At 32.7% G+C, this 10202-nt stretch overlaps 2 protein-coding genes across 2 annotated transcripts in view; one reads left to right on the top strand and one right to left on the bottom strand.

The window, feature by feature from the left end:
• The first annotated feature begins 6397 nt into the window (after positions 1-6397).
• LOC108558227 (6-phosphogluconolactonase) lies at positions 6398-8082 on the top strand. The gene is made up of 4 exons (XM_017915064.1): positions 6398-6637; positions 6690-6890; positions 7024-7307; positions 7374-8082. Exons 1-4 carry the CDS (start codon positions 6523-6525, stop codon positions 7494-7496), a joined length of 723 nt encoding a protein of 240 aa, XP_017770553.1. The 5' UTR covers positions 6398-6522; the 3' UTR covers positions 7497-8082.
• Positions 8083-8441: 359 nt separating this feature from the next.
• Positions 8442-10202, bottom strand: part of LOC108558242 (sodium/hydrogen exchanger 8) — a 5377-nt gene continuing 3616 nt past the window's right edge. Inside the window, exon 2 of the mRNA XM_017915087.1 lies at positions 8442-9038. Coding sequence (XP_017770576.1) covers positions 8889-9038 — 150 coding nt within the window. The 3' untranslated portion in view covers positions 8442-8888. The remainder of the gene's footprint in view (positions 9039-10202) is intronic.

Here is a 10202-nt window from a genome sequence, read left to right as displayed (position 1 = left end):
ACTGTAAATTCAAAACAAAAAATATTGATGTCTAAACATAACCTCCATTCTGTCAATTCTGCTTTATGTAATGGTTAGTGTTAATTCGAAAATGACAGATGGATAAACTTAACCTAACAAAAAGAAACTGTCAATTCGTAAATGACAGCTGTCACATTCAATCTGCAACTTCCTTTGTTACAATTAGCAGAAATGTAAACGAAACTATCAATTCAAAAATGATTGATGATTAAATACAAATTAACAAATTTTTATTTGTGCTAAAAGTATATTTTGAATAATTGTTATTACGTTATTATAATTGTCAATTCGTAAATGACAGATGACTAAACATAACCTAACAAAGAAAAATTGACAGCTGTCATATTCAATATGTACATTGTTTGTAGTTTGTATTGAAAGTTTGTTTGTTTCAATTAACAAAATGTAATTAAAACTGTCAATTAAATAAAAAAGATTGATGTCTGAACATAACCTAAGCTTTATTATTAAATATGTACATTATAAAGTTTCTGTTAAAAAGTCCAATCTGCTTTATGTAATGGTCACTGTCAATCCGTAAATGACACATGGCTAAACTTACCCAATCAAAAGGAATCTATCAATTCGTAAATGACAGATGGGTAAACTTAACCTAACAACAATAAACTGTCAATTCGTAAATGACAGATTGCTAAACTTAACCAACCAAAAAGAAACTGTCAATTCGTAAATGACTGATGGATAAACTTAACCAACCAAAAAGAAACTGTCAATTCGTAAATGACAGATGGCTAAACTTAACCTAACAAAAAGAAACTGTCAATTTGTAAATGACAGCTGTCAATTGAATAATTCTTCACAATAATTTCACATTTCAATTTACGACTCTTCCAATTCACGTAAAATATTTCAATTAAAAAAAAATACAAGGAACGTCTCGAATTCAATTTCCTTGCGTTTTGCCACGTACATCGAGTTTATAAGGTTAGTAGTATATTCAATTAGTTATTGAGGTTGGATGGATTTATGGGTGTCAGCAGAGTTTCTAGGTAATTTCTAATAATAATAACAATAAGAAGCGAAGATCGCTTCTTGGAAACTGTAATTGTTTCGATCTGCGATCGAAATAAATAAATAAATAAAAGGAGGCTGCGCTATACGGAGTGGAATGCAATTGTTTCGAGACGACTTTCATTCACTTTTTCCTCTCTCGGGGCCGGACAGAAAAAGTAATCAGGATTCATAAATCTCGCATTCCTCGCATCTCCGCATCTCTCTCCAACACGTGCGTAAACACACGCGAAACACATATAAATAAATAAAAATAAAAAGGAAAAGAAAAAAACGTTCACAGTCTTCTTTGCTTTCATTCCTCGTCCTCGTCGTCGTGTCCTGATGGACGACATTCCGTTCATTTGAAATCTATTTATAGACGACATCCGGTTTCTGGACCGCAACGTCAAACATCAACAACATCATCCTCTTCCTCCCTTTGTGAGGAGGTACAAAAAAAAGCAACAGAGTCGAAGGACAAACGGACGTTTCATTTCGAATTCATTTCGCGAGCGAGTTCGAATACCGTCGACGTGGAAGAAACGGATCGAAGACAATATCGCATTCGGATCGAGGATGAGGCTTTCTCTCCGAGATTCTGAATGCTCTTTTGCACTGGTTATTTCTTTAGAAAATCCTCCCCCTCGTCGCTCGAGGCTTTTCACACACATCCACACACACTCGAGAGGACACTTTCCCAACAGCCACTCGAAAATCCCATCTCCACTTAATCGCATGATTGAACCATTTATTCCTGCTAAATACTATAATTAAAAAATTACAGATGTCTAAACATAACCTAACAATTGTCAGTTTTTGTTGAATGTTTACTGTTACTGCAATTGTCATTATATAATTCACACTGTCAGTTCAAAAATGACAGATGTCTAAACATAATCTTGCAATTGACAGCTTCATTATTTACTAAGTACACTGAGTTTGTTATAAAAGTTTATTTCTTTACAATTGGCAATACTTCAAACTGTCAATTCACAAATGACAGATGAATCAACAGATATCTAAACATAACCTAACAAATTCCAGCTTCATTATTTAATATGTACACTTCTAAGTTTGCGATAAAAGTTTATTGTTTTTTTTTACATTCGAGACTATATAAATCAAACTGTCAATTCAAAAATGACAAATGTCTAAACATAACCTAACAATTGACAGTTTGTGTTGAATGTTTACTGTTACTGCAATTGTCATTATATAATCCAAACTGTCAGTTCAAAAATGACAGATGTCTAAACATAACCTTGCAATTGTCAGCTTCATTATTTACTAAGTATACTGAGTTTGTTATAGAAGTTTTATTCTTTACAATTGGCAACACTTCAAACTGTCAATTCACAAATGACAGATGAATCAACAGATATCTAAAAATAACCTAACAAATTCCAACTTCATTATTTAATATGTTCACAACTAAGTTTGCGATAAAAGTTTATTGTTTTTTTTTTACACTCGACACTATATAAATCAAACTGTCTATTCAAAAATGACAAATGTCTAAACATAACCTAACAATTGACAGTTTCTGTTGAATGTTTACTATCACTGCAATTGTCATTATATAATTCAAACTGTCAGTTCAAAAATGACAGATGTCTAAACATAATCTTGCAATTGACAGCTTCATTATTTACTAAGTACACTGAGTTTGTTATAAAAGTTTATTTCTTTACAATTGGCAATACTTCAAACTGTCAATTCACAAATGACAGATGAATCAACAGATATCTAAACATAACCTAACAAATTCCAGCTTCATTATTTAATATGTACACTTCTATGTTTACGATAAAAGTTTATTGTTTTTTTACACTTGACACTATATAAATTAAACTGTCTATTCAAAAATGACAAATGTCTAAACATAACCTAACAATTGACAGTTTGTGTTGAATGTTTACTGTTACTGCAATTGTCATTATATATAAAAATGACAGATGTCTAAACATAACCTTGCAATTGACAGCTTCATTATTTACTAAGTTCACTGTGTTTGTTATAGAAGTTTATTTCTTTACAATTGGCAATAATTCAAAATGTCAATTCACAAATGACAGATCACTAAATATAACCTATCAAAGATGACAGTTGTCAATTGAAGAATCCTTCAGTTACTGAAATAATAATAAATTTTCAATAAAATAAAACAATTAAACATAATTAGTTTTCTTTAAATTTCATTTGTATTTGCACTGAAAATAGACAATACTTAAATTGCGCAAGTTTAGATTCGCAATTCAATATTTTTGTTTACACGAAACCATTTAACTATATAAAAGCTCGTTTACCTAAGTTTACTTCAAAACATAAACTTCTTAGTTTAACAAACTGTATCTGCAGAAGAGGAGTGCAACATCCTGCGAATGGTCCTGCAGGATAGTGCTCAATACAGTTTTATGTACCTGCAAGCAAATAGTTTCATTTTTATTTATATATTTTTTGCGTTTTGTTCAGTTCTCATCTTCAGTTTATATTACATTTCGTTTTCTTTTTACATCCCATTCTCGATAATGGAACAAGAAAGAAAGAAGGAGGGTTCGTTGCACCGACGATATGCGACTTTTGCCCGCGGAAACAACGCTATAACGGGGTTAATCCTGACCGTTCTCCACGGAAGATTGCATTGAGGAAGGGCGAACGAACCACCGGTGACTCCATCTCTATTTTACAATAATAAAAACTGCTGACGTTTCCATCTCCAAGGAAACGATGTATTCCATTTTTGTTTTATTCATTGTACAAAAAATGAACAAAAAATTCAGATAATTTCACTATTTCTATTAATTACGAAGAAATCTATAGTAATTACATTTCTATGCAATTTGAAGAATTCAAAGAATTGTATATGATTGGATTAAGAACTCTTGTGTATTCAAATTGGAACGAAATATTTCAATGCGAATTTGGTACAAGGTTGAAGCAGTCGAAGAAACGAAAATTTCTTAGTAAACAATTCTGTTTGTAAATTGATATTTCTTAGTAAACATTCATGAATCAGCAAATTACCAAAAAAAAAACATTTAAATTATTATATAATCATAAATATGATAAATAAAAATCTCATCTAATTAAATTTATTTTTTTTTAGTCTCGAATATCTTTAGAAATCTTCATATTTCTCAATGACTATACACGACACAATTACGATTGAGTACTTAAATAAAAGATAAATATTTAGACTATTCAATGTGCCAGCTGCGATATTTGTAGCTTTTACAGATTTTCCGTAATTTACGATCAAAGTTTTTACGTCTTGATCCTTGAGTGTCGTCATAAATCTTAACGTTTCTCAATAACTGTACACGACACAAATATCATTGAGTACTCCAAGTAAAGATAAATATTTAGGCTTTTGAACGTGTCATCTGTAGTATTTGTAAATCTTACAAATTTTCTGTAATTTGCGGTTGAAAAATAGATTTATTAATCTCCGAAAATCGAGATTATGTTTCTCATAATTAACATTGAACATTCTAACTAAAGAAGAAAATCGAGGCCAAACCTAAACAAAGTTAAACTGACTGAAACTTTACGAACTTAAGGAAATGAATAAAACTTGCGACAATTGCGACGAAAAAAAGAAATCAATACATGCGATGAATTAATAATAAACGTTGGTCGGTTGCACGTAGTAAAGCTGAAACTGTTTCTCTCCTCTCGTCCACTTCATTTTGCATTCTGCAATACTCTTTTTCATTGCATCCCTGCAACGCGTTCGTCGTTTTGCGTTTTGCTCTCGCCATATTCCACCCCTTTTTTTTTGCTGCGTTTTTCGTTCGTTTAGGGGAGGCAAATATGCGGAGAAAGGTGTTGTAAATTAGGGAGCAAACGTTCGTCGTCGGCAGCAATGGAGAGTAGAGTAGGTAGACATGGTTAACGGCAGCAGGGGAGTCCTGTAGGTTGGGGGGTTAATGCGATCCTGCCGTGAGTTCCACCTGTTTGAGGTCGATACCGAAAACCTCGCTCTCTTCACAACCCATTACCCCGCTCCCCAACCAAACAACGCACTGTCCTTCATTTCATCCTGCGACGACACAAAAAAATCGTTATCATCCGCTCGATTATGTAACATTAGCAAGGACTTGCATATTCCAATTGTTATTTAACATTTATTTTTTTCTTTTTTTCTTTCGTTTTCGCTCGCGCGCAATTTGCTCGTGGATCTGAGAGCGAAATGGAAACGAGCCTCAGGGGTGCCACTTTCAAGGTTGCCAAAACGGAATTAAATTGCTCCCCTTAACAACCGCACACGAAAAATATTATGGAACAACGTGTTGCTAAGAAACGCATAACTTCTTTGTTTTTATTCATGGTTTAGGGCCTACTTGACATTGATTAAATTGGAAATTATATATTAAAAATCTTAAGATTTGATTCTCAATCTTACTTGATATTTCCTAAAAAGATTAAATGAACATTTCATTTGTAATAATTCTTATTTTTAAATTTCAGCAAAATTTGGATGGGTTAGCTTAATGTAAGGTTAGGTTAGAGCAGTAGTTTCCAAACTTGATGTTACTACGCCTCCCTAAAAAGTATGTTATCATTTGGCGCCTCCAAATCCCCTCAATTTCATAAAAGGAACGCGTATTACGTGTAAATCATTGAAATGTGAAAACACTGCTTTTTCGGGCATTTTTTAAACTTTGAACATGTATTACAGCCAAACGGCTAAAACCACAGTAATATATCAATACTTGCTAGATTCCCCAAACATTCAGCTTTCATATGCATCTTTTGGATTCATTCTATCTATTATAGTTTTCGAGAAAACCAATGAAAAGTAAAAAGACTGCTTTTTCGAGCGTTCATTTTTTCAAAATTGAACGCAAATTACATCCAATTTGATAAAACCACAGAAATGAGTGAATACTCCCTACATTCCTCAAACCTCCAGCTTTCATGTGCATCTTTTCGATCCATTCAATTGAGCTTTCATATGCATCTTTTGGATTCATTCTATCTATTATAGTTTTCGAGTAAACAATGAAATGTGAAAACACTACTTTTTCGAACGTTCTAATTTCAATTTTTCACAAAATCAATACAAACACTGCTTTTTCGAACGTTCTAATTTCAATTTTTCAACTTTGAACGCGTATTACAGCAATATGGATATACTTTAGAGCGTTGAGAAAATCAATGAAATGTGAAAACACTGCTTTTTCGAACGTTCTAATTTCAATTTTTCAACTTTGACCGCGTATTACAGCAATAAATAGGAATGGTATACAATTAGTATACATAGTCTTTATATATGTGAAGTTGCACTAATTAAAACTTTTAATTAAATTCAAAATCGATGGAAGTCTTAGCTGTAGTGCACTTAACGTACACGCGAGTTCAACCATAAATCTACATTAACCCAGATTTATTAATCGCTCGACAACTTAACCGTGCTCCACAATAGCTGAGAGAAAGTGAAATTCAGCTCAGTGCTCCAGTGACTGCGAAGAGGAACTCTTAAACATGATAATAAAAACCAAAAACGAATCGGAGCTGATCGATGAATTGGCGAAGCTGATCAACGACAAATCAGAGGAGGCAATCACGAAAAACGGTTCTTTCAAAGTCGGAGTCTCAGGTAATGATTACAGCAACATTTATACGCACTGCTACATTTCGATAATGCACAGGTGGTTCTTTGGTCAAGTTTTTGTCTGTCGCCTTGCAAAATGTGAAGAGCGACTTGAGCAAATGGATCGTATTCTTTTGCGATGAAAGAATGGTACCCAGCGACAGCGAGGATTCAACATTCGGAGCTTACAAGAAGGAGTTGAAAGGAAAGGTCAATCTCAATGACGATCAGTTCGTGCAGATCATGCAAGGGGTTACCGGTATAAGTTAACCTTCACTTATCTATTAGTATTATAAGTTGCATATCAATTAGTTTACGTGCGTTTTATGAAGATGTACATTTGGTTGCCTGTAGTAACGTTTTCAAAAATTTTAATAATTTTTCATAATTAGTGGAAGCTGCTGCTGAGGATTATGCGAAGAAACTGATGAAGCATTTCGGTGAAGTTTCTTTACCTAAATTCGATATGTTGATGCTCGGGATGGGACCGGACGGACACACCTGCTCTTTGTTTCCCGGTCACAAATTGTTGGAGGAGACTGAAGCGTGGGTGGCTCCGATCGGGGATTCCCCTAAACCACCACCGGAAAGGATAACTCTGACGTTTCCAGTCATTAATAACGCCGGTTGCGTCGTTTTCGCGATGGCCGGAGCCTCCAAAGCGGAGATGCTCAGAGTAAGCGCGCAAAAGATTTGCTGAAAAGATCAGGTTTCAACAATTCCCTTGTTGTTTGCGTTTCAGAGAATACTAGTTGAGAAGGAGGATCTACCGGCCACCAGGGTTGAACTGTCAGAGGGAGAAGTGGTCTGGATCGTCGACACCGAAGCCGGCAAATATTTACCCCCTGATCACTTTACAAAATAAATACATTTAAGCAAAGTTTATATTGTATCATATTTACAAATTCCAGTACTTCAATTGGTTAATTTTAAATATGGCTCCTCGTTACATCAGCTGATACAATTTGTTTGGTTAATTACATCAGCTGACGACGCAAGCAGCCATTTTGTAAACAATTGTTAATACACATAAAACGCACAATGCGGGTGCAGCTTTACATTAATAAATTTAATTTGTATGGAAATTTAAACGAAAAAGATGTACGCATCATCGATTTATTATAGAAACAAGGATAAGTGATAATAACATGGAGAAGCTGCAAAAGAAACGTTAAATTTAACCCAAACATAGAAAATTTCCACGTCGACCTGTAAATCAATCAATTACGATCTGTTTGCGGACAACGCTCACTTCTCTCATTAATTATCACACGTCTAACAATTTCGACCTTCCTCCATCACAAATCGCGTAAAAAAATATAGAAAACTCTTAGTTTTGATTCGCTTATATAAAAAAAAAACAACCCGTTAATTTTTTTCTTTTAAAAAACCTAACGACGTACATAAATCTCACTAAATAATATAACAAGTTCATTAAACTAAAAAAAAAAGGAATACTCGAATGTTCGCAATTATTATTATTTGCGGCGAAACGTTTTCAACGTTTCGACTTTAAATTTCATCTTTAAATTAGCAAAATTACAACGAATCAATCAAAGTTTGCGTTGAATTGCTTAAAAATAAATAAAAGAAAGCAACTGTAAAAATATTTCAATTCAATTGTTTAAAACATTTTCTTGTCGTTGCGATTAACAAATTTTCATCATACGTTTACAATCTTTGGTTAATATAATAATATAATTTCTGTATAAACTTTCAATTCGAATTATTATCATAATTGTGTGGCTCGCAGCGATTTGAGAGAATCAACGGAAAACAAATTGATATTATAATTAAAATCATTATACATGTATAATAAATACCATCTTTTAAATCCGTTTTTTTTAAATATGTACGTTTTTTAAGTAGAAACAGTAGTGTATATCATATATCTATATATATATAGTGTACATATGTTGTTTTTACTATTAATAATACGATTATTAGTTGAAGCCGACAAGTCGGCGTTAAAAACGAAAAGGAAACAACATTTACCCTCATGCTTAATCATTGTGCTAAGTTAAATAAATATATATATTAGTATATAGCTTATATTGTTTTGTTTTCTATACACACTCGGATATATTAATATATTCATTTTTGGGGGATGCGTATGAAAACGTGTGTATATTTGTCTTTTTCTTTGTTATTTTTTTGTGTTTTATTGATTTTTTTTGGTGTGAAATTTAGCTATTTAGAACCTCATGACCAAAGGCGAGTTTTCGTTCTCGCCTCCTCCACCACTTCCCATCTTTTGTCAGTGAACTGCGCTGGGGATGATGCTGGAGATGCTGGAGCGAGGCGTGTTCACCTGCTGTTCCTCGTCTGATTGGTCCGGGGATATTCGAATCGCCTGATACCATTGGTTCGTCAGATCGGTCATCTGGCTTTTGCAGTCTTTCAATTCCTGATGATCACCAAAAAATAACAAATAAATCAATTACGTAAGAATACAATCGTTGTGGGGAAAGTCGAGTCCAATCGATGAGAAACTGGGTCAATTTTTTTTTTTGAAACCACGAGAGAAACCACGACAGTTTTATTACATAAAACACGTTATAATTTAATTTCTCTTAACACTAAATCAAATATCGATTGACATCAATGCATTTATATTTGATAAATTGATTATTTACACTCGAGTTTCATTCAAAATCTAATTCACACATCAACAATTTAGATAAGCCTTGTATTTACTCATGAAATGATATTGATAAAATGATATTGACTGAAGAAAACGGAAAAAAAAATAGAAACAGTCACGAATAGAAATAATTTTTCAACTACGAATCGATTTGCTTCAAGCATTTAATAAGAGAAAAGAAATTACGAATAGCAATGGAATTCCTCGCATTTCTCATATCTCTTTGAATGAAAACTAGTAAAAAATTGGAGATAATAATTGAAAATGACTAATAATAGAAGTTAATTTTCAATTTAGGAATGAAAAACAGATAAAATAATGTTAACTTTATGTGATGTAATAACTATTAGCAATGAATTGCTTATGCAATTTATGCGGAGTAAATGGTGGTCATAATCCCATTATGATTACTCTAGTTTTTTATTTTAATTACGACGAGCGACGAGGTAAATCGATAATTGTGTTAATTTTTTAATTAATTAAAAAAAAAATAGCTTTTAGTAGAATGATATCAGTAATGATTCAATGATCATTATTTATTGACTGAAGAAAACGGAAAAAAAATAGGAACGGTCACGAATAGAAATAACTTTAATTGGCAGCAATTTTTCAACTACGAATCGATTTTCATCACGCATTTTAATAAGAGAAAAGAAATTACGAATAGCAATGGAATTCCTCGCATTTCTCATATCTCTTTGAATGAAAACTAGTAAAAAATTGAAGATAATAATTGAAAATGAGTATTAATAGAAGTTAATTTTCAATTTAAGAATGAAAAATAGATAAAAGAATGTTAACTTTATGTGATGTAATAATTATTAGCAATGAATTGCTTATGCAATTTATGCGGACTAAATGGTGGACATATTCCCATTATGATTACTCTAGTTTTTTATTTTAATTACACGAGCGACGAGGAAAATC

The sequence above is a fragment of the Nicrophorus vespilloides genome, unplaced genomic scaffold, assembly GCF_001412225.1.
Source record: "Nicrophorus vespilloides isolate i.1.1-1 unplaced genomic scaffold, Nicve_v1.0, whole genome shotgun sequence".
NCBI lineage: Eukaryota > Metazoa > Arthropoda > Insecta > Coleoptera > Silphidae > Nicrophorus > Nicrophorus vespilloides.
Note: the sequence above shows the minus strand (reverse complement) of the source record. Positions and strands in the feature narration are given on the sequence as shown.

Coding starts and splice junctions, on each gene's coding strand:
- LOC108558227 (XM_017915064.1), top strand. CDS start 6,523: ATGATAATAAAAACCAAAAACGAATCGGAGCTGATCGATGAATTGGCG. Junction 6,638..6,689: donor TTTCAAAGTCGGAGTCTCAG/GTAATGATTACA, acceptor GATAATGCACAG/GTGGTTCTTTGGTCAAGTTT. Junction 6,891..7,023: donor GATCATGCAAGGGGTTACCG/GTATAAGTTAAC, acceptor TTTCATAATTAG/TGGAAGCTGCTGCTGAGGAT.